General features: G+C 38.4%; 1 protein-coding gene and 1 long non-coding RNA gene across 2 annotated transcripts in view; both read left to right on the forward strand.

Moving 5' to 3' along the window:
* The window catches only part of LMBR1 (limb development membrane protein 1), a 109,917-nt gene that overhangs the window by 33,930 nt on the left and 50,624 nt on the right, over positions 1 to 25,363 (forward strand). Inside the window, exon 5 of the mRNA XM_090047638.1 lies at positions 170 to 273. Coding sequence (XP_089903764.1) covers positions 170 to 273 — 104 coding nt within the window. The remainder of the gene's footprint in view (positions 1 to 169; positions 274 to 25,363) is intronic.
* On the forward strand, positions 20,184 to 21,541 carry LOC149865069 (uncharacterized). The gene is made up of 3 exons (XR_016442374.1): positions 20,184 to 20,297; positions 21,321 to 21,396; positions 21,487 to 21,541. It is a non-coding gene; the product is annotated as an uncharacterized LOC149865069 (long non-coding RNA).

Below are 25,363 nucleotides of genomic sequence, written 5' to 3' on the forward strand. Positions count from 1 at the left end.
GCAGGCGAGTAACATGAACCCTTCATTTATATCTGTAAATATTATATATGCTATATTTTTATTTGTAAAAAGCTTACCAAATTGAAAGGCAGTATCAGGAATTTCAGTAAGTTTAATAACAATAAAGAATCTCTTCTAAAAACTAATGTCATTTTTTTTTAAATTTCAGGATTGTGGAATCTTGCTTCTCTTTTTTCCAATCTTTGCTTGTTTGTGTTGATGCCCTTTGCCTTCTTTTTTTTGGAATCAGAGGGATTTGCTGGCTTAAAAAAGGTGAGAAAATATTAACATTGATGTATGTAGAATAAATTCCGTTGCAGTTCCAAAGCTGTAATTGCCATAATATCAAGCAGTTTTTCATTTATTTAGTTAGCTAGTTATTTATATGTGGTTTGATTAAAAATTTCAGTGTGCTGTCCTAAGGAAACTTGTCTATTTATACTGTAGCTAGACTTGGTTAGCTTTTAAAAGTTAGTCAACTATTGTTATGGACCAGATTCAACTAATATTTTTTTAACTTAATTTCTTGACAGTTGCTGAATGAGGATGATTAATTTTGGTGGCATGATTTGTAAAAGGTAGTCTGCAGTCAATTCCTTGAATAGAAAGTAGAGGATATTCAGTAGAAAGTGGGGAAAGAGAGACTTACTGAATGTCTTTGAGTGAAGATAAAAAGAACAATTGTTGTGGGGTAGGGTTTACTAAAATGATGGTGACATATGTCCTGGTTTGGCCAGGACACTCCTGGATTCCATAGCTTGTTCCCATCCAGTTGGTCAAAAGTCCTGGGCTGGAGCCTGGCAGGGAAGTGGAGTGGCATGGTGCTTCTTGCAGGTGGTTGGTCAGACACCGCTGCTGCTGTGCAGGAGTAAGGACATGCCAGTGTGGCACCTGCACCGGTCTATCCACCTTGCTCCCATGCAGCAGCATTCAACAAGACCAGTACAAGCACCTGGGACAATATAACTGCATGCACAAGTAAATGATCGGGACTGGCTGGCTAGGCTGCAGCAGAAAAAGACCTTGGGGTTACAATAGACCATATGTTGAATATGAGCTGGCTATGAGCTCTTGCTGGGGGGAAAAAAACTAGTGGCATGCTGGTTGTATTAACAGGAGTGTCACTTGCAAGTTAAGGGAAGTGATACTTCCATTCTGTTCAACACTGGTGAGAGTTCATCTGGAGTACTGTGTCCAGTTTTAGGCTCTATGCTTTAAGAAGGGTATGGACAGATTGGAGAGGGTTCAGTGTAGTAATTAGCTGAAAATCAAAAAAGAATTGTATAAAAATGGAAACGAATGAATGGCTAAGGATGAATATAAAAGACTACTAGCACGAGCATGTTTTGACAAAATCAGGCTAAGGCTTAAAACTACAAAGGGATTTAAAAAGGCTGATTAGAAAATTATAAATAAATGTAAAACATGCAAGAGGCAAAGGGTATAGGCTCACTACTCAGCATGGAACATAAATGAATGGTAGATGACAAAGAAAGGTGAAATGTTTTTTTGTATGCTTCAGTCTTCACAAAAAACATTAACTAATGCTTATCTCAGTGTTAACAAAAAGTGGAGAAATGAGTATCATCAGTTCCAGAATAGATTTAAAAAGTTGGATTTATTCAAGTTGGAAGACATGATGAAATATAATCTAGCATACTTATGGAAGTATATAAAGCTGTCTCTGAACCATTATTCACCTGTCCGTCATAAGATCCTGAAATTCCAGAGGACTGGAAAAGGGTGAACAATGGAATCTGTCTCCAGTTTGTAAGTAACTTGTAACATCATAAAGTGACAAATAGTCAGCATGGATTTGTCAAGAACAAATGTCAAACCAATCTGATTTCCCTGTTTTGACTCTGCAACTGATCAAGTGCAGTGGTGCTTGATCACCAGGGCTGTCTGGTAAAAATGATTGCTTAACCAGTAGGACTGTGCAAAGCTTTGGTAGCCGATTTGATTTGGTGGAGATTTGGCCCGATTCAGTGGCTGAATCTCTGAATCCAAATCAAGTTGGGAGACCAGTTAAAAGGTCCAAATTGAATCAGAAGCTTCTGAATTGATTTGGAAAGTATTTGGTGCTGTTTCGGAAATTTGCCCGTAGACTAAACAGGCATCGGCCCTCACCATGCTGGACACAACTGCCTGTAGTAGGTGGATGGGGGAGGAAAGGGGCATGGTCTGGGGTGGGGGGTAGATCAATGCCCCCACAACGAGGGAGGGATTGGGGCTGGGGCTGGGAAAAGCTGCCCATGCAGGATGGGGGGAGTGGGACTTGTGGAGAAGGGCTTCTGCCACTGCATGTCACAATGCACCGCTGGTCTGGGAGGGCATGGGAGTGGGTGTGTGCCCTTGGATCTTTTTGGAGTGGGCTGGGTTGTGCTATGATCTGGGAGGCTATCCCCCATGTACTGGGAGCAAGCTGTGCCTGCATCACAAATCCCCTCCCCCCTCAGCCTGGCTGGGCAGGTGGCAGCAGGGCACAGTCCCTGCTCCTAGCATTGCTGTGCCTGTATCCTGAGCCCCCCTCCCCTTCAGGGCAAAACCAGGAGGAAATGTCAAGCAGTGTCCTATAAAAGCTTATCTTGAGTCCAGTATTAAATATTTTTATTAACTTCAGGTTGTGGAGTAGAGAGTATATTGAGAGTAGGGAGTGCATATTTGACGATGACATCATGCTAGGAGCAGCTGAAGTGCTTTGGAGGACAGGATTAGAATTTAGAATAAGCACAAGGAATGGTCTGAAATCAGTAAAATGTAACTTTAAAAAGCAGGTGCAAAATACTACATGCAAGAAGGAGAAAATTTCAAATCTCTAAATATGAAATGGTGAATAACTGTGTAGGCTGTAGTACTTCAGTAAAGCATCTGAAGGCTATAACGAATCAGAACTTAAACATAAATCAACAATGTGATGCTGTTGCAAGAAAGTAAAGAGTAATTTAATTATTAATTTGGGTTAGGACTGTGCAATAAGGCAGGCCAATTGAGACTGAATCAAAATTTATATTATCATAGTTTCTTATCTCCACAGCTGCTGTAACCCAAGTAGCCAGTCTGAATGTGGAGTTCTTTGTCTCTGTCACTCATGGCTAGTGTGCTGTAAGCTCACATCCAAATTTGCCTCGTGGTAACTTGTTTGTGTAGGCTAGTGCACCTGCTGCCTTTGCTGACCCTGGGGAGTTCTTAATGGTGATGCGTACAAAAATATATTTAAAAAATAAAACTTAAGATCAGTGGTGCTTCACCCTTTGGCCCCGTAGGCCAGATGAGCGGCATGGGGCTGGATCCTGCACACCCAGATCAGGCCCCACATGCCCAGATTGGATCTTACCTTACACCACCCCAGCCCCATGTGTCCAGTCCAGCTCACAGGGCTCTCCATGTACCTGGGAATCGGGCACTAGGGGAGCATACTGCTCAATTAATACTGGCACCACCTCCCAAATTTTTGGACCTGTGAGGAAGTCCTGCAAGCCAGATGACACAGCTCTGTAGCCCAGATATGGTCTGAGGGCATCTCTGTCTTCAGCAGATCTGAAAAGGGTGCATGTACCCTGACTACATCAGATTTGCTCTCTAACATGCAATTTTAAAGGTGACATAAGCAGACTTAAGATGGATCTTTCCAAAGCTTGGGGTGTTACACAGGCAAATGGGAAATCCAAGTTTTGCAGGGAAAGCATGGATATGATGCTTATGGTACTAAAAGAACTCCTCTTCTCTTAAACTGAAAGACAAAACTACTTCGGGACTGCAGCAAGGTTCCTTCCTCTATTTGCTTTCCTATAAAGACTTCAGGTAAATCTTGAATCATGGATTGGGCTCCCACTTGGACATCTTGGAGCTTTATGCTTGGTGTATACGGTTTTTACTACCCCTTCCTCAAAGCTCACCAATCCAAATGCTCAACAAAGGGGGAGGAAGATCCTTCTCAGTCTGTTGTGAAACTATCTGTATTTGTGAATGATGCAAATGGCCTTGCATCATATTGGTATCAGTTTTCCAAAAATCACAAATGGTGTTTTAAAGATTCATTCTTGTAAAATATTTTTCTCAGATATTCCCAGTTGTAGTTATATTTTTCGTAACAAACTTTTAACATTCTGCCCATGCTGTGTAACATGTAATCGTTGCCTTTTTCATCTTGTGGACACAGGGATTAGTTGATACTTGATGTTCTTTGTGGCTTGGAAAAGAAGCAGGTTCCAGCATAGGTCAGGAAATTCTGAGATTCAGATTTGGCGAGTCTGTTAGCACAATCACCGGTCTCCCAGAATAGCTAAACGATTCATCTCATTGGAGAACACCTTAAACCAAATCAATATGGAAGACCATAGTAGTTTCTTGGGCACTTTGGCACCAGCTGTCACCAGTGATGGGTCTAATTCAAAGATGGTGGACTGTTTGCCAGCCCTGAAGCCATCAGCTTAAGGGTCTTTTGCAGTGATACCTGCAAAACATTGTCTTATTCAAGGTCATGTTTTGTCCATGCCCTCCATTGACAGTTTTCGATGGACATATTCATATTTTTGTAGCAGATAACAAGTTCCTTTCTTTCTGGGACCTTGTTATAGTAAATCCCGGGGACCTTGTTATAGTACATCCCATTTTGAGCGTAACAGCCACTCCATTACCAGTTATTGGTGAACACTGCCTTTTTCTTGGTGGTCATCCCCATCCCATCAGTTAGCACTTAGAGGAAATGAGGAGGGACATGGTCTTTCACAAGGACCTAGTCACCCTTAAACCTTACCGAAAATTATTGTTTAGGATGGTTTCAGCAATCAGACCATTACTTCTCAGTTTGCTTCCCCAAACTGGAGGGATACTTTTTATTGGATGTCCTCATTATTTTTGCTTTTTTATTTAGATTGGACAAAATATTTTGGGAACAAACTGAAGCTAATTGAAGTGTTCACCAACAAAGTGAAAAACCACTTTTAATCCATTTGGAAGTTGCCCAAATGGCTGTCCAGTTGCATAAGGATTTATCAGCTAGTCAGTCAGATCTTATACTACCAAGTCGTACACTTGCTTAGATACATTCCCTTACCAGGATAACATTCCTTTACCTCAACTATACAGTAAGGTGAAGCTTGATCCATATTTACTTCTCACTAGTACCTTACTTTCACCACTTTTAGACTGGGCACTTGCTTTGTTAAGGTTGTCCTTCAGTTACAAATGAAGTAGGACTCCTCCCAAGCAAATTTGGTAATTAATCTTTGTGAAAAATCATTCAAATTGTTCCTTTATAGCAGGGGTGTCTAACCTTTTTGAATGTGGGGCCGGATCACAAACTTTTTATCACCCAGTGGGCTGGCGAGCCATACTCAAAGACCTCACAGGAAGTGGTATCACATCAGGAAGTGATGTCACGTGAGCTTTGACACAATGAAGTTGCCGCAAGTGGCAATTAAATGGGTCTGGAAATGTGGTTTAAAATCCAAAATAAAAACAATATAAAAGCAAGAATGAAATAATACCAAGCACTTGACTAAAATAAACACTTTCGCTTCTATTCACTTCTCAGTGAAGGAAGCATAATGCAAGTTGACAGATCAGATGTCAAAAAGATATCAGCCAGAGTGAAAACTAATCAAAACAACAAAATATGGGCATTTTTGAGAATAATCTTCAAGAAGATTTACTTTTATTGAATTAATAACTAGTGATGACCAAAGGTTACATATTAAAACCCTGGTTTTAAATGTTGACCATAATTTAAATAGCAACATCAGAAGGTCTTGTCAGCATCATCCAGTCTTAAAATAAATTGCCCTTTTCTACACAGAAATTGATGGCAACATGAAATGACTGCTAGGGAAGCCCATCCAAAGATATGTGCTCCCTTCACACCTCCCTACTCATTCCTACAGGTGTTCCCAACACCCCCTCTTCCCTTCCCCCCACATGCTCTCTATATCCTTCCCTACATGCATCCCGTGTTCATCCCTACATCCACTCCCAGCCCCCCCACATCACTATGAACCCCCCCCCACACACACACATACTCCTTGTTGACCCTTTCACCCTAATGCTGCCCTCACATACGGACCCTTGCACCTACACCCAACATGCATACAGGCAACACTCACCCTCCAAAGTATCAAGGGTCCTGCATACAGCCTCTCACCCTCATAAGATTCCAGTGATTCAATTGCTGGCAGCCTGCTTTTGAGCAAAGCGCATCTAGTGTAGTCCTCACGGTGCACCAGACCAGCAGCTCCCACTTTTAATAAGGGCTGGAGCATTAGGATCCCCAGTTGTGCCTGGACGTGGAGTGCTTCTGGGCCGGGCTCCTTCTGCCAGGCCTGGCTCCGGCAACTGTGCACCCTGCAGCCCTGGCCCGGTCCCAAAGCACCCCCAGCTCCACGCGGGAACTTACCCATGTCTCCATCCACCACGTACGCGGGCAGGGTGCGGGCCATGCTGCAGCTCCCCAGCTGTGCGCTGGGGGCAAGGGGCAGAGCCAGAGAAGAAGTTCAGGCACTGCCCCCAGCTCATTCAATCAGGCACAGCTGGGGCAGCCCCACGCCTCGCAGCCCTCGGTGCAGCGGCGGTGGGACCGATCTCATGTGATGAGCCCGGCCCCGCGGGGGTAAGTAGCTCCCTTCCCCTCGTTGCTGGCTGGGGCCTGCAGGCTGGCCCTGCCCGCCTCACCGCTGCCGCTATGGAGCAATGAGCAGGTGACTCGGGCCAGATAAAATGGCTTGGCAGGCTGCATGGCGGCCCGTGGGCCATATATTGGACAAGCCTGCTTTATAGTAACTGCAGTTCTTTACATATATTGTTAATATGGATTTCATATTCTGTCTTCCTTCCCTGCTAATTCTGCTCCAGTGGGATTATGGATTTCCAGTAGAACTTTATTGGCAATTGAATCTGTTCCTGCTGTTCTTGTCTGTGTGGTGGTAGTGAGTGAACCTAGGGTGCAGATTTTTCCTCCGTGGACACTGATATTTAAAACAATCTGATCTCGTGTGTATTGTGTCCCGTAACTCAAATGTGAACAATATATCTTGAACTACAGTTACTCTAAAATTAGTAACTGTTCTTCAAGTCTTGGGCTTAAGGCACCTATAGAGATGGAAACTTTACTGAAAGGGAGCATCTACACAGAATTACTGGGCCAGGCTGTGTTGTACAGTGGTACTGCCTGGGCTGGGAGTTGGTGCCAGTTAGCATGCCCATGCAGTTGCATGAATGTGGTTACATTGTCATACTCCTGGTTAGGTGACATACACAGAGCAGTGTAGCATTTTTTGGATGTGCTACTTCGGAGTGGCAGGTGTGCAATGGAGCCATGCCCTGAAGGTACTCAAGTATTCCTGACCAGTTTTATATATGACAGTGGATACTGACAAAGTGTCACTGGATGAAGTACTAGATTATCGATCTGAACTTGATGGGTCTAATTAAATACGATTAAAGCTTTAATAAGTTTTTGTCCTTTAACTTATATTTTACTCATAAGAAATTTGAAAAATGAGATCTTTCAATGAAGATCATGCTGGCTAAAATATATAGTACATTTAATTGTAAAGAGTCAGTGTCACTTATCCCTCACTTTTGTGTCTAATGCATATTAATCAAATTCATCACTACAGTTGGTATTTTTATTCTTGATTAGACTAAGGTCAGGTACAGACATTTATTTATTTATTTATTTATTTAATTTCACTAGTATAAGTAATTGGAAACCTGTCTATACCCATAATAGAACAGAAGTTCAGCACACAGACTGGTTTAAAAATGGTGGAACCCAGTCTAAGGTTTACCCCCTTCCCTCCAAGAGTGAATGTGTGTTCTGTTTGCTACTGAACTAAATTATGTTGCTTACTGAAAACTGCATAACTTAGATCAATTCCACCTTAGATCAATTCCACCTTAGGCTTCTGTACCTAGCCCTCATTTCCATTTTGACATTGAAAGATTTGTTCACATTTTATGGATATAGCAGACTTTCCTGAAGTATTATTACTTTTTAGAACTTTTTTTATAAAGTAGTGGCAAATGACCTTTTTTGATCTTGATTTTTTTTAAGCAGACTTGTATTTTTCATATCCTGAAAAACTTCGAGATTTCTGTTCAAAATGTTTGTGCAGTGCATGAATTGACCTTGAATCTAGAAAATCTTTTGTCTCAATACATAAAGGTTTAATTTAAGCAAATGCAGCCTGGTAGTTTCACTTTTTAAAAATAGATCTGTGCTTCATTACATTGAAGGATACATTTAAGCTTGACAGTTCTGTGTTCTTTGTACAGTGGTTCCCATCTTTCGACTTTTTCTTTCTTCAGAATTTGCTGCAATGGCATCAAATTCTGGTGAACTTTCTTACTCTTCAGAAGAAGCCACCTGATGGAGTAGACTTCAAAACAGAGTGACTACTGTGTGGCAGTTTAGAAGTACAATCTGGGAATGCGCGTGTGTGCGCGCACACACGCGCACACACACACACACACACACTTTTGAATATACTTGTGACCATTTGAGACAGATTGTTTCCCTGTGCATGTCTAAATGACCATTTTCCAGCTATATAAGTTAACTTTTGGCCCTTTAGTCACAGTTTACGATTCCTTTACCATCTATTCCATGACCTAGGTCGCATGGAAGCAGAAATATCCATACAACTACTGAGCATACTAAATAGGCTGTCCATTGGCTGGAGTTCTGGAGAAGTGACTGCTCAATGTTTAATTTGTGGTATGGTGATCAGAGCCTGAAATCTTATCCCAGCCAGGATCGGGCTCTGGGGGCCCTGCACCACCTCTGCCTGGCCCCTGAGTGTCTGATACAGGGCTCCTATACACATGTAGGGAGGCTGCTCTGATGCTTTGTAATTACAGCGTATTGGAGCAGACTCGATTAATCAAGTCTGTTTGAGTGTGGTGATTACTACGCTCCAACTGACTGCAGCGTCATGTGCATCAGCATGTCTGCACTGAAAAATGGCAGTGAGGTGCTTTGAGCTAAAGCTTGTCAAACAAGCCTTAGGTCAAAGAGCTCCACCGCCATTTTTCAACTCAGGGACACTGATGCATGTGATACTCTGGGCACATTAATTAGCATAGCTCTTGGAGCTGCACCAGTTAAAGGCCGCCCCCCTCCAGAGCACATCTATGAATGCCCATAGTGCGCAGGGCCCCAGGCTGCGGTACTCCCCACAGGATCCCTGGCGATCCTGCAGACCAGATCACATGGCATCAGGGTTCACATATGGACTGTAGGCCAGGGGTTGAGCATCCTGATATTGCATCTAATAGGTTGGTTGGCATCATCTTTTATCCATAACTTTCTTTTAATGCTTTACAGCAGCACTACAACTTTTTTTTTTTCAATTTAAGACGCATGAATCCAGGTTGATTTAATTTTTTTAATCTTCTCCCAGTTTACTACAGCTCTTTTCCTCAGTTGTTAGTGTACTTTCTAAATTGCACATGGCCCCTCTTAGACTTCTATTGATTCCCCTGGGCAACAGCTTTAAAAAAGGCCTCTTGCATATTGTGCAGATAGGTATACGGAAATTAGGCACTCCCCATGGACGGATGCAGTGCTTGTGCTAAAAATCAAACTAAACTTGATTCTCAGTCTAGTTTTTAATTAAGCCACTATGTTAATTTAAACAGGGCATTTTAGGCCTTAAGGGGGTTGACTGTGTCCTTTTTAAGGGCTTAAATGGCCTTTTCTTCTTAACTACAGCATGTTTTCGTTTTATTGCAGCTGCAGCCTTTTCTATATATTCTTCCATTTATATTATGTTATACAGCAGAAAAATTGTTACAAAAGGACAATAATACTAGAGTTTATATTGGTTTTCACTAGATATGGAACTTTTTGCTTGTCAGAGTATTTTTTTTTGTACGTCACATCCCAGCTAGTGCTAATTTTAGAGTGTTAGATTATTCAGACGAGTTTTGTATGACTTCAGTGTTTAATATTTATTCAGATGACTAAAATTCTTATACATTTTTGTAGTCTTTCCTATTTTAAGTTCTCCTATTCTTCTGAAGCTCCCCTACTGGTGTTTAAAGATACCTCTTGTCCAGATACTCTTTTCATTGTTTATTGATCACTACCCTGTGTGTTGAGGAGAGCGTAAGTTTACCAAAGTGCTCTTGTGTGATGAATACATGGATTAGCCAGACATGGTCCTTAATCAGGTTCGGCCCCCTCATTCATCAGTCTCCCCAACAGAAAAGGGGACTATCTGGATCTATCTGTGAATGCACATTGACCCCTTACAATGACAAAGCTTTTCTGTATGACAGCAGATTGTGCATTGAGTTTATGTTCATACTGATGTGTGAAGCAGGTGAGCATTTCAATGTGTATGTAACTGCTCTTCTTGACCTCTATATATTTGTGGTTTGTCTTGATGTCACTTCAACTTATTAAAGTTTTACCTTTTTTTGAAGTTGAAGAAGCTAAAGATGTTAAGAGTAATTTCTTTGGAAGAAAGTTACAAATGGTAAACTCTGAGAAGACTGACAGACTGATATCTAGGTATTACAGAATGGCAAGTGTAGAATCTTGAAAGCCTTTATGGAGTACTTTACCTTAATACCAATCTTTGAACTTGAAGTCATGGCATAAAGTTTAACATGAGCGACAGCAACATCCTGACCAATTATCCAGGCAACTCAAAATGTTCATAACACAACACACAAAGTCTGTGGATTAAGAGGTTAACTCCTATAACATCAAAAGAAGTGCTTGATAATAAAAGCAAATAGTACAAAAATTTGAGGTGACTTCCTAACTTAATTAATTAGGTAGACCAGGTGGAAGCGAAGAGGCCAGTGTGGGTGCTCAGAATGTCTATAAAGCTGAGCAACATGACAGCACAATAGAGGAGGAACAAAGATTTTTTTAATATACTTCTATCCTGTGTCACAGTTTGAAATTGTCCTGGTTTATGTCCCTTTTGGCAAACTTACATAAAAGTGACCCTGTACTGTATTTTATGACCAGATGACTTTTTTTCCCAGTGGCTAATTTGTATCAGGCCCCCATCTTAAAGAGACACAGAAATGAATAGGAAGTCCAAGCCGGTTTGTCTCAGTGAGCTTTCATTGCATTCTTTCATTATTTTTGCTCGTTTTTGCTGCTGATCATCCATAAATTGTTGGAAATGAGTGATTAAGGAAGTGCTGCTTAGTGTTAGTGGCACATGCACATTCTTGGTAGGGTTTTTTTTTGTGGGTGAGAGGAAATCGCGTACTGCACAAACAAAAAGGAAAACTCCTGCTGGGAACCTTTCAAGGAAATTTAACTTGCATAATGTTTTGATCTTGGTGTTTATTACAGAAAATAGAGTAATATTTCACCAGCTATTGTTGTGTGTCAGCTAGTCCTCCTTCCTCCGTTTGCACATGTACTGCTCCCCCCTTGCTCCCTCCCATAACACACACACCAAACACTCATTGAGGCTTGTTTTAATCGGAACACCATCTAAAATACAGCAATTTATTTTTGCACTTCAGAAAAGTGGGAGGAACTATTGTCCAAAATGCTTTATTACAACAATAATGCTATATATAAAGGGTCTGCTAGCATTTTTGTAGCACTGTATTCTAATTTGTACTAGCTGTGCTTCTTGCTCATTTTTATCATGGGTAAAAATTCATCCACAGGTTACAGTCCAAATATAAACTTTTAAAATACCAAATGCTAGTTCTCTTGTCATTGTTGTTAAATGGTAGAAAGTTTTTTAAGAGTATACACTTTTTAAAATGCTTGAAAATCTAATTAAAAACAGGGTCCCATGTTTTGCGTTTTTAGATTATCTGAATTTGTAAGTTAATAGCTTTATAAATTAAAGTAGTTCTAATAAACCCTTTTTAAAAATGTTTTTTTCCTTGGAAAGTAGGAACTGTAACTGGTTTAGTAGGTACAATATGCACATAGCATTAATTCTTGTACTCAGTGTAACAGTGCCCATTTATCAATAGTAACAATTAGCCTTTTCAAGCCATGGTAATACATGTACTAACATTACTTAAATTCACACTGTATTAAACATTTTCAGTTTGAAGCTACTAGTTTTTAGAGTATTTGTGGTGCTACCTATACATTTTACATTCCAGCCTACCTAAACCTCAGTATAAGTTTCAGCCTTACAGTTCAACTTTTTTGGTGAAAGTAGAAGTTGTTGTTAGTCAAAATTAATACACTAGCAGTGCTTCAGATTTTGCTTTTACTGGATTAATTATGGAGAGAATGGACATACAGTAAAACCATCTCGTCTCACATGTGCTATTGTACTTTTGGGGGTGCCTGAATAATTGAAATTGATGGATTTCATTGGAAGTATTTTTCCCTGTTAAATTGTTTCCATAACTTGGGCAGCAAAAAAAAAAAAAAAAACTGTAGGGAAAGTTTTGGCTTCTACAGTTTTGTTATGCCTAAAAATAGAAAGAGCAACACTGAAAACAAATTAACTTATAATATGAGACAGTCCTTGTATAAATATTTTTTTTTTCCCAAAAAAGGTAGTCAAAGTTTGAAGGGACTTGAACTTTATTTGAAAGTAGGATTTGGCTTTACATTTTATGGTTGCTTGCATCTCTGACTGTGATACCCACAGGCCACTGTGAGTAATGGCTCACCAAATAGTTTAGAGGTGTACTGTTAAGATTGTATGTTTATTTGGCATTTAAGCTCATATTTATTTGGCTGTAAAATCATTCAGCATGAACTAAAACTTTAGTGCTCTGAACTTAGTGAAATGTTTACTAGTATGTAACTGCATTATTGTACATTATATTACAAGCCATTTACTCATTCCATTAGTAGCACTAGAGACAAAAGTTGTTTAATCAGTCACATCAAAGGCAACTGTTTGGTTTTTAGTATTTTTGACATGAGTTAACATCTAAATTCAGATATGAGGTCCTTTTTTTCTTTAAAACATAAAGCATTTAAAGTCACACCACTTAAAAAAAAATAAATAAAAAAATACTAGATGTTTTTTTTCGTTAGGGTGGGGACCCTGATTGTTCTGGGGTTCTAATTTGGTAAGTAAATTCTAGTAGCTTAACTGTTTTTTCTATTAAAATAATAACATGTCTAAAGCTAGCAGTTGTTATATAAGCCCGTAACATGGTATACTTAATAAAATATTTGGGTTTTTTTTCACTGTAAACCTTGCGTAAAGAATGGTGTCATGTCCTGGATGTCAGTGAACATACAGTTTCCATTGAAGTCACTGATAGTACATGTAAATCTGGAAGTAGAATGTAATTTATAAATTTAGTCAGATAAGCCCTATATTGAAATTTTATAATAATTTGTTAGATGGTAGGAAGTGGAAGATGGGAAGCCTTAGCATATCTGTTGGTATGTCATAAGCATGCTTTAAACACCCTACATATTAATAGTTGTTTTAGGTATGTTTAGTTTATGATTTTATTTCAACTTCCATGTCATATCAATATTAATGAATTTCTAGTATATTTTGTTCAACTATTGACTATTTGAAGCTTAATATGGAACTATTATTAAATGATACTATATACTGCCCTTTTTGATTGGATTCAGTTGATACAAGCAGTCTTCTTTAATCCCTGTCAGATGCTGAGATATTAATTGAACCTGAGAATTGCTAGTTAGAACTCAAAGATGGATGTAGTAAGCAGTGTTGTGCCTGAATTATAGTGCCTGGGAGGTACCTTGCAGTCTGTATCAATTGCTTGAGGTCTCTGTATAGGAGACTATAAAATCAAAGGCTGTGCTGGATCTAAACTTTGTTATATGCCCAAGATTTTTCATGCTCAAACAAGAGGCAAGGAATTTTGTGGGTGATATCTTTTATTGGACCAACTGCCTAGCAGGGGATAGACTTAGACAAGCTTTTGAATGCTGTGCTTTCTAATGTGCAGACCTAGTTTCACATGAGTCAATTCAATAATAGTATGAAGATGAATGACAGTTTTCTGAGACAGCCTTGCTTTGCATGAATGAACAATTTTTTTGAATGATCGTAGGATCATGCAGTATATCTTGGTTTATTCATTTGGTGGTATCCTTGCAGAAGCAGGTTGTAAGGACAGGTTTGAACATAAGGACATTGAGTTTTGTGAACTAGTAATTCTTTGTGTGGATAAGCTTGGGAAATGAACAAGTGGACAGCAGGTGATACTTCTTATGGATCAGTGTGTGACGTGATTAGCACCTTATTTTGTGAGAGTACCTTAGTATTATTTAGTTTCTTTCATCAAAGGGAAAGTGCTTTCATTAATCTTTGTGAATTGGCAGAGTGTTAAAATATACAGTTCAGTCCCTGTTCTAAAAGGTATTCAGCACACTGCTTGCTGTATCTCGTGGAACTCACTTTTTTTTTTAATGCTCCATAGCAAAGCTTTTGCACGTGCTCCTTTCCCCCCACCCTTTGCCCCAACCCAACTTCCAGGATTGGGGCTATGGTTAGTAAGTTAGGTTTTTTTGGGGTGGGGGAAGGGAGGAGAGAGAATTTTTTGCCACATGCTTAGAAAACAGGCATGTCAGGCTACTTCTAAGTTCTTCCATCTCATTTGTAAATTTTTGAGATGTAAAATTAAGTTTATTAGAAATACAGAATGGGAAATATGACTGTTGTAAGAAGGGAATCATGAGGCAGAAATATTGTATGAGGAGAAAACCTAAATAAAGAGCATACATTATACCTTAATATTAAGTTATTATGTGGCTGTAAAAGTATCACTCTTCTTCTAAGCTCCTGGACTATTTGCCTGCTTTTGCGTATCACTAGGAGTGCCCAGCTAAAAAGATGGAATATTTTAGGAGCTATTGCTGCATCTTTATCCGCTTCGTACTGCACCATCAGAAACTATGCTCATTTGTGAGCTTGCATAATGTTATCCATCCGTTCTGTCTTTCTCAAGCTGTTTCTGTGTACAGTGCCCTTGTACTATGTTTTGAAGTACTTTGACCTGCTTTTCAAGTTTTGGTGAATTTCTCGCTTGTACTTTGGAGCCTCACAAGCATATCCAGACTACCTACTGTGTTGATGCATAATGTAAACTTAACACTGCACTCATACGACGATCCATGTGCAACTGGTGCCTCCTGAGTCTGGGGGGGCTACCAGTGGCTCACGACTGGGGGGTCCCTCAGCAGCGAGTTGCTGAGCACACCAGCCAATTTCGGGGGGGGGCATGAGCATGTATGATCTTATTTGTCTTTATTTGTAGACTTCCGTATGCTAATCTCATGCTAAGAGTACATTAACCTTAAGCATAAATACTAAAATTTGTTATTGAGTATTCTTAAGTGCATCTTTAGTGTACTTAATTTTCCTCTGTAGATTTGTAGTAAATTACTTGGTCCTAGAAATGATGGAATCCTATAAGTATTGTATTCTGTTGTATGTGTGTGCGCACTCCTTAGTACCCAGCTTTGTACACAGCAAAATATTGCAGCCAGATGCCAGAATCTTTTATGATTATCAGTAGAAATGACCCGGTTTTGTAATAATTAAATTGTAAATACTTTGAGCCAGGACACTGAGTGTCACCTTACTTGTGTTCTTGGCTCATAAAAAGTTGTACATCTTAGTCCTACGAAGAGTATATACTACTGTGTCCATGTATTATCTTGTAGAATGAATATTAATTGTTCTCATGACCCTTAACTTTCATTGTCAGTGTTGATTTGTAGTGACTTTCATCCAGATATGTCAGACTTTGCATGTCACTAGAAAAAACTTCCTTGTAATTGTGTGTACGTGACTTCATAATAAAACAAAAAATGCAGCAGTCAGAAATGTAATTAAAAAATATTCCAGCTCTGAATATATCAGATTGTCTTTCACTTAGATCCATAGTCTGCAAAGTTTGGCATTTGGACCTTTTTCCTAGGACCTATCATGCTTGCTTTTGCTGGTCTAGCTTGACCTTAAGATACAAGCAGATAACTGCATCCCATATGTCTGTTATCCAGGTGGTAGCCGCCATACTTTAGAACCCTAACAGTGTGGAGGAAGTATATTGTGTCTGTACCCATCCTCTATACCAGATGCTGGTTTTGGTATGAGCTTACTGTATAACCAGTAACTTGGTTAGAAGGGAAAAACCTGGGTTACAGTCCATGAACAATTACTTATTTAAAGTGGAATAATGCTTACAGGAAAGACTCTTCTAGGATGTGGGAGGTGTAGATTTAAATCCTCTCGAACACAAGATGGAAACAAATCTCTCACTAACATCTTGGGTGAGTAGCTGGAGCTCTGGATGCTTGACTAAAAAGGAATCCTCCACTATATTTTCCAGCTGTGTAAGTCATTCATTTCCTTTACTCTTCTTACAAGTGCCCTAAAACAATGCATTTTATGTCAAGGTAAATTAATTGCTTGGGTTTTAATTTTAGGAAGAATAAACAAGGTTTGGGGTTGGTTTGAATCAACTTGTTTTACGTGCTTATTTTTTTCATCTAGCAAAGTGGAAAAGCAGTGCTTTGCATAAACATAGTGGTGGCCACCGTGTCACGTTGCTTTGCATGGATCATATTGTCTTGTCCTTTTAGTACTTCTTGTTTTGTAGTGACTACACTGAGCTTTTATTACATTGTTCTAGTGCAATTTAATTAATAATGGTCTTGTTTTCTTCTCTTGGACACCCAGAGTTTATGATCAATATTTTAAGTCCAGATATTTTCAAGAGAGGTCACTTAGGTTGCTTCTTCCTGCCGGAGACTGACATTTGTTGGTGGATTGCCTGTTTCTGTCCCAGTCCTGTTGACCAGTCAAGTACAATTGGCATAAGAACTTAAGTGCCTTCCTGGGTTAGACCGGTGATCCATCTAGCCTGGCATTCTGTCTCTGACAGTGGCAGTATTGGATACTTTAGAGTAGAGGTTCCCAACCACCAGGCCACAGCCCAGTACCAGGCCATGAAGGGTTGGCTGCTGGGTTGTGGCATGAGCCTCCTGCTCAGACCCCTGTCTGTCCACCTGGGCAAGTGGCTTCTGCCGCTGGCAGTCACGTGCAGGGTTAAAGCTGGGTGGTGGGGCAGCCCTAGGAAGGCAGCTGGCTCCGTGCATCCCATGCCGCTCCTGTGCTGGTCTGCAGTATAAAAAAGGTTGGGAACGACTGCCTTCATGGCAGATACATGAACAGGGTATATCCAGAGTGATCTATCTCTGTCATACATGAAAACGACAAATGAAAAATTAAGTGTAAACTATAACATGAGTCTTTGTGTGTAATGTGTCACTGACTTGCTTAGAATTCAGATGTGGTTGCATTAAATTACACCAGGCAGATATTTTTCATTTAAAATTAATGCTAAGAATTTACCTTTCTGCTTGAACCGTTTTTGTTTCTGATTAATTTTGAAAGTGGACAGGCCTAGCCTACAGGTAGGCTTGTTAGGATTAGATCTTTATCAGTAAATGTTGATAAATGTCAACACCATCTCACACCTGCAGACCAATGAAAGCGTATTTCCATTGTTAATAATCAAAAGTTATAGAAAGGGGACATGAGAAGAATGATGGCTGATGGCAAACTGTGCTGGCTGTAGTTTGAACTGCAGCTCCCAGAAATGCCCGGGGACTTGTGAGCAAAGGAAGAGGAAGTGACAAAGCGAAGGAAACTATGGGCGAGCAGAGCTGGAGCTGATGGCAGCTCTGCCGCTCAGGTGGTGGCAGTCCTGCACTGGTTATGTTTGTCATTAATAAATTGTCTGCCCTCCACATCCTTAATTTTGCACAATTCTAAAAATTTAAAATGTATAAAAATCAAAATACAAGCACAAAAATAAACATTAATATTACTTGTTGAAATTAATTATATAAAAAATAAGAATCGAATTCTGCCAAGTGTACCTACAGAATTGGAGCTTAACCATGTCATGTGGCTGAGATTTGTTGAAAATGAAGATTTGAACACGAAGCCCGAATGACCAGGCTATGTGTTCTCTTATTTACGGTATTAAGATGGCAGTAACAGTATTTATTGAATCGTTTGCACGTATTAATTTTAGGATTGGTATTAAAGTGGAAAATATTGTGTTAAACATATTTAAATTGCTGAGGTTTGAACTCATTTTTCTAGCCTATAGACATCTTAGTTTCTGTGGTAGGGAAAAGACTCCTTGGGCATGGGCAAACTGTGCATTGGATGTTCATCTTGAATCTCCTCTCTGGTTCCTCTATTGGCATGGAGACTTAGATTGAATTCCCTCAGTGTCTGACATTTGTTACTCATGGTTATGTTTCTTGATGACATATTTGAGTTTGCTTCATAATAATCGTGCACTACTGTCTTTCATATTCTTATCAGACTGTAAAAGGATGCTCTCTAAAGCTAGAAATCACTATGTTGCTTTTTGACACAACTGCTCAAAGTACTTAAGACTTTCCTCTTGTAAGGTAAATGACCCCTTAAGTAATATATCGGTATGCTAAAGTTTAATAATGTTCCTTTTCTACCTGGCGGAGTGCAGGATTTCTCCAATGCTGTTAAACAAGTGTTCCTGCATTGCATCTAAATATAGGTCAGGATTGAGATTCTTCAAAATGCTTTTCTTCTGTAGTCACAAAATATTTGTCAAGTGTTTCTCCTCTGCATGGTAATCAACCAAGAAAAATAACTTATACCAGGTGCTAAAAATGCAAGTCTGTGTTAATGGCTTTAAAATAAAAAGTGGATATTAGTTATTTTGTCTCCTTTTTAGTGCGTCTATCCGTCTTCTCCAGATGTCAGCATACATGTTTGTTGCAGCCTAAATGTCTTGCTGAACAAATCTTATCTTAAAGTTACTAAGAGACCCTTTTTGTTAAATGAAAACAATGGCCTTGATATTTATTTTAAATGTGCCATGAATGTAGAAATGTTTCCCAGGCTTTCCTGGTGGGTCAGGGCATAGTGTATAAAGTAATGTTTACCTTCCTTGCGAGAGGTCAAGATGTCCAAGCAGAATCATGTTTAAATATTCCGCACCATAGAAACATATTGGTTTATTGTTAGGACTTTTGTTCCTGTGTGTAACGCATTGTAATTTTTACTTCATTGATAGTTAGGATGTTTAATTTTTTCTGTATTCCCATTGACCAGGTTAAGAATTTAAAGTGAACAGAAGTGACATAATTGGGTATTTTTGGAGATTTGAGTTTTTTGTCTAGGGAATAGACTGGATAAATCGTACAAGAACTATTTAATTTCCTGTCTGAAGATACTTGACTTGTATAACATGGTAAATTTAAAAAATAATCTATCAAGTAGTCATAATAGTCTGACATTCATATTAGTGTTCCAACAAAGAAATAGATTGTCCTCTACCTGCCTTCAATAATGGACGGGCATTTTGTAGTTTGCAATAAATAAATAAATAAATAAATGTTTATCTATCTCTTCTGACTTCCCTAATTCCCCTCTCCAGTTTCTCTTTGAATATTTTTTCAGTACAAATTGCCTGTAGAAGAGAATTCATGGATTGATTTGTTTCTCCTTTTATTTTTGCGGAGTAGAAAATATTTAATTAGGATTAAAACTTGATACAACCATTTTGTACTTTGAAATCTTTATGAATATAAATCGATTCTTAAATTGTTAAACAAATGTTTTTAGTTTAGATTTTTGTCCAAAATGAGCATAATGGGATTAGGGTTTTTTTTTGTTCGCTGGCTGATTGAATTCAAATCATCTGAATTCTTTTTTTCTACTTCCCCCGAATGATAACCTCATTGCGCTCTAGCAAAATGTTATGTCGCCGTTTGAAGGATGCACCGATGTATTATCCTGACATCTGGTGTATCTTTTAGTTCAGTGTATGCGGGAGTGGTGTTGATTAGAGACTCCCCCTTGGGGCCTTCTAGGCTTTTGCCTCTGTCACTTAATGGAAAGATGAGCAGTCGGTAGGTTTCTTGTCTTTACAGTGGTCTATTGATGACTAATGGTCCTGATCTTTAAAAAAAAAAAAAAAATCCATCTATGCTTTTCGCTAATTTACAGTCATTTATCATTTTCAAAAATATTTTAAATCTTGGGGAATAAAACCCCAATCATGAATTTGGCATGTAGAGACTCTAGCTTAATGATGATAAGAGACAGTGTATTGCTGTTTTGCATTTTTATACCTACAAGATAAGTGGCATTACATCCTTTGAAACACCTCAGTGCTTGCTTGATATTTGAGATTGACTGACTGTTTTGTACTTTCAGAGAAGGCAAAGTTTTTAATGTGTTTCAAGTAAATAGAGTTAATCTATTTAAAATGGTCTGTCATTTTCTACTTCCAATGACTTGAAAAAAGCCCTTTGCTCCTGCTTATTTTGACATTTCTTGGTAAGTGCTAAATCTACTCTCTAATATCCTGTGAGTGAGAAATCAATAAGAAAATAGCACCAAACCTACTCTCCTTGCACTGAGAGAAAAACTACCCTCTAGTTACTAACTGTAAATATAGTTAAATGAGGCGTGTCTTAATGTGACAGTTGGCATAATAGTAATCCTATTTAACACGAATTTATTGGGGGGAGGAGAGAGAGGTTAATTCTTAGTAATTATGTTTTGGGGCTTGCTTCTCTAATATCTACCGTTCCAACAAGACTATAAAGTTGGCTGCCTTTTGTACTTAAGGGTTTTCAGCTGAAAAACACATTTATTCCTGCTTATTTACACATTTTGGGTAAATGGGTATTCAGGAGAGATTTCAGGATCCTTCTTGTCAAGTATTATTGAACAGGTGCAGTGAAGTTTGGAAATGCTTCTTTGAAGTCAGAGTTTTGTAAAAATGTTGCTATAAGTGTTTAAAATTGGCATTTATGGAAATAGCACCCTAAAAATTTAGGTCCAGTGATGCAGTGGTAAAAAAAGGCTGGTGGTTGAACATGTAATTTTTGAAAGTTATCCCAAGTTAATATTTAAAAATTCTAATAGCTTACATGGTAAATGTGTACAGAGAGACACAAAATGTACGTTGCTGGCCTTGGGAATGTAATATAAGTAATTCTCACTTTTATAGGCATGCCTTGGATATCTGAAATGTATGTATATTTAAAAAAAAAATCCTCCCTTCCTCTCTGCCCACCCAGTATACACAGAGTGCTTACTCTTACTAGGCTGCTGGTAAGTTCCCAATGGTTGGGAATGGCATCTTTCATTTAAATAGGAAAGAATTGAAGAGCATATTTTGTTAAAGCATAGATTTAAAGAACTGAGTACATTTTGTAAACAGCTATACAGAAAACAGTACAAATACAGATTGAATAACTAGCTTACAACTTTTGAAATAAAAATATATGATGTAGACTGAGTAACTTCTCCAGTCTTCTTGGTTAAACAATTTGAGTTTAACTTTCCTCACAGGTCAGAAGCATTGTATAATTTTAGGAGTTTCCATTGCTTCTGCAATGTCCTTTGGCTTCAGTTCCATCCATCCTCCGTAAGTGACACTCTTTGCATATTATCAAACTGTTCTGCCTGATGCAGTCATCCTGCATCCTTCATCAATATCTCTTTCTTTTTTTTTAAGGAGAGAGAAAGATTTAAACTTTTTCTATGACTGTGAAGAGAGCCACGCATACATTCTTTCAGCTGTCTCTGGTTCTGCAGATATTGTGGAATATACTTCTGAAACTCATAAACTGCCTTGGCTGTTTGATTCGGATTCCCTGCTTATCATGGGAGCAGGAATCCTCTAACACGGTCTTCTTGTTTGAAACAGACAGTTAAAGCTGGCACAGCATAGTTCACATGCATCGTTGAATATTTGTTATTAATGGAGATTTCAAGATGAATGCTTTTACTCCCCCAACTTGTGTCCTGCTCCATTCTTGAGCTCTGAAGTAGAGAGAGAATTTATCTTGTATTATATGTTTTAGACAGTGCTAGGTTTTTGCGTGAGAGGAAAATAAACCTTCAGTAGACTTTCTTCTTCCTGTCATGTTCCCTCCCATATTTTGGAGCATTCCCACTGACATCCAGATGAAGCTTTGCTATGGATGGATGGAGGGTAGTATTTAATCTGTAAATGTTCTCTTCTGTTGTCATTATTCTAGTTTTTTGTATCTTTAATTACCATTAAAGTTGCTCCTTTGCAGCCAGTTTTGTTGACAGGTGTGATCTGGTGCCATACTACTTGAGTCCCTGAAAAACCATTAGTGTAAATGCGTCAGGATATTCCTGCTCTTTGCAGCTTTTTGTAACTTTAATCCAAAGGCTGAGATGGACAAAAATAAGTATATTAGCAGTTTTAGGGACTCCAGATAGAATGGATTATATAGACACACACCCATCTAAATGCCACTTACATGTCTGAAAGATGGAATAGACTCTGGCCCATACAGTCAGTCATAGTACTGTTTAGAAATTAAAAATGGACATGTCAACCTAAGAACACCTAAAACTATTATCTGTTGTGAAAAATATTGAGTCCTTTCAAGTCTGCTGCATCGTTTCCACAGGATGGCCCTAGACTAGCTAATTTGCTCCTGCAGAGTTCTGCAAGCAGACTGAACCCTGGAAAGGTCCCATGGACTAGAAAAACATTTCCTCTGAAGTTTATGTGCATAAAAATTGATTGGCAGACCCAGACTTTTAAAACTCAAAATCGGGTTCCCTTCCTGATTTTACTCTGTTGATCCATTTCTTACCCTACAATATTGTCCTGCTTGTTACTGTCCCGACTTCACTTACACTTGTTTCTTTTTTTTATATATTGTTCTCCACCTTTCTAATGTGGCAGGAGCCTTATCTTTTCTCTCCCTGCTCCCTGGAGCAGTACCAGGAAAACCAGAGAGGCAGCTCTGGAGACTCCACAGCAAAAAAACCCTTTTCTTTACCTGTGGTGTCTGACACTCAGCCTCTTGTAATAGGTCTCTGAAGTAGCTGCTCCGGTTTGTGCTCCCTCATCCCTTTCCATCAGGGACTACTTAATTGTCCTGCTTACTCATGTTGAATGTGCACTTTCTAACTGGCAAGCAGATTTTTCCAGTCCTTGATATCATTCTAGTACATTCCTGTTTGTTTTTTTTTAAGGAATAGTATAATTTTTCCCCAAGACAACTGTAAGCTTGCAAATTTCAAGTCAGTGTCACATCCAAAAATTCTGTCATCCAGCAACAAAGTATGAAATGTACAGCCTATGCACTATGTTTAATTTCCCCATTTCATTTATATGCCTGCACATTAATTTTCTATTGTCTTTTTATTTATTTCTACTCTTCTTAGTTGATTGCATGCATAGTACAGTATACAGTGCACATCCTATCTGTAACCTTGAAAAATATTTTAAAAAAATTGGTTGCCTCAGTTCCTTTTTCCACCTCTCCACCCACCCTTACACTTCTGGCTAGCATCCCAGTGCCTAATTGTAAGCTAGAACAGAAAGCAAGCAATTTTCCATTATAAATGACACTATGCTACTTTGTGGCTTGCTGATAGAAATACTGCAGGGTGATGTAGCTGATCTTTACTAAAAGTAGAATAAATGCATTACTTTCCCAGCTCCCTCTTCCATGGATTGGATTCAATAACTGACACGTCTAAATAAAAACAAAACTTGGGTCATCCATACTTGTTCTCAGTGTCTGGCTGTTGTGATCTGTCTCCCTCAGTTTTAGGGAAGTACTGGCCATGATTATCCAAGTTGAATTTTTTACTTAGTATTTTGCATGTTAAGATTATACTTGATGTGTGTTTCTATCTATAAATTGTCTCAATGCATATTTAATTTTTTCTCGTCTTGCTGCGCATCATTGGATTTTATTTTTCTCATCTGCTACAGGGCATAGGCTAAATGCAGAGCAGAAAGGAGTAGTTGTTCTCGTGTGTAAATAACATCCTGGGGATATCATTTTTATAGTCATTTTTATAGTATCTCTGAATTTGTCAACAGTTCACCATGTGAGGTGGGCTTGATTTGGGAATAATAAATATATCGGGGGGTTTTCCCAGGTTGTTTTAGCAAAAAATGAAGCTAAATTTTGTTTTACAGTTAGTTCAACAGTAACTTATTTTGGTGTGCTGTAGTCCATTCTGATTTTTCCCTTCAAAAGGACTGCTTTAAAAATGAATGACAGTTTTTATTTAACATACTTAATTAGTTTCCTATTACTACTCTTCCATGTAATCAGTATTGCTTTCACAGATGTTAAGTAGTGATGAACAGAAGAGATTAGTCCTTGAAATAATGTGTGAAATAATGTGTAGAATTTATTTTATTCTAATGATTGAGGCAGTGGTGGGCTTCCAGATTGCTTTAAAATAGTAAATATCAGTAAAACTTTGTTTAACTGATACTTGTATATATGTGCACACACGCATGCACACACAGTGATGTTTCATATTAATCACATGGATTTGGGGTGTTTCAATCAGAATTTTGGAATAGTCTAAACTTTAAAGCCTGAATATTTTCTTCACCACTTCTATCCAAAAACTGTTAATACGGTTTGTGGAAAATGAAATATATACCTGAAGTTTTATTTGAAGATGTACAGTTTTTGATTACTCTGAGATCAAAAAATGTTTGATGAAGTGAGAATCACAGTTGTAATTACAAACTAAAAAACCTTCAGTGGATTTACAGATGAGTTTTTTAACTCTTTATTTTAAATGTAATACTTGCATTAAAACAGAGTACTAATTGTAAATGAGTGTTTAAATGCTGCAGAAGTATTTGGGTTTTGCATTGACTTCATTAGATCCCCAAACCAGAAGTAATTCGGACTCCTATAATTTGCAATTCAGGCAGTATCTTGTCTGGTGTCTATTCCATTATTATAATTGATTTCTATAATTTGGATAAAGTCCTTTGACATAGTGCAGGTAAGTTAAAATTAGATCATTGTTCCTTTCCCCATGGTTTCATTTGCAATTACATTCTCACTTTTGGATTCCTGATGTGAGTTAATATTCATTAACTTTGCTTATGAACTGTGCATGTTTAGCCCGTATTTTAAGATCACTCTCTCTGTAAGTCGTGTGTGTCAGTGGAATGAACATTAAAATTAAAGATGGTCTTATAGTTAGTTTTAGGATGAAACTTAGCTGAGATCATTAATTATAATAAGCAGCATTAAAACATGCAAAATGGCAACTATTATTGCAGTGAAGGATGCTTATTTAGGATGATAAAATATGGAAGTGGATGAAAGGAAGAGTTGTTGACAATTTTAAACATTTTAAGAAATAAAATTAAAAACAATTTTAAGAAGTAAAAATGAATAGGGTACAAACAGGAATACCTAACCTGTTAACTGTTTTACAAGCTATAATAGTGGATGATTAAAAATCTACAGTGGACATACTCTGAGAAGACAAGTAGTAATGTTGTCGTGCTGGATCATTACTGGGGTAACATACATATACACATATATGATTAGCTAAGCACGTTGGAGATCTGGAAA

The sequence above is a fragment of the Crocodylus siamensis genome, chromosome 5 (genome assembly GCF_052110815.1).
Source record: "Crocodylus siamensis isolate JL-2025a chromosome 5, ASM5211081v1, whole genome shotgun sequence".
Taxonomy (NCBI): Eukaryota; Metazoa; Chordata; order Crocodylia; family Crocodylidae; genus Crocodylus; species Crocodylus siamensis.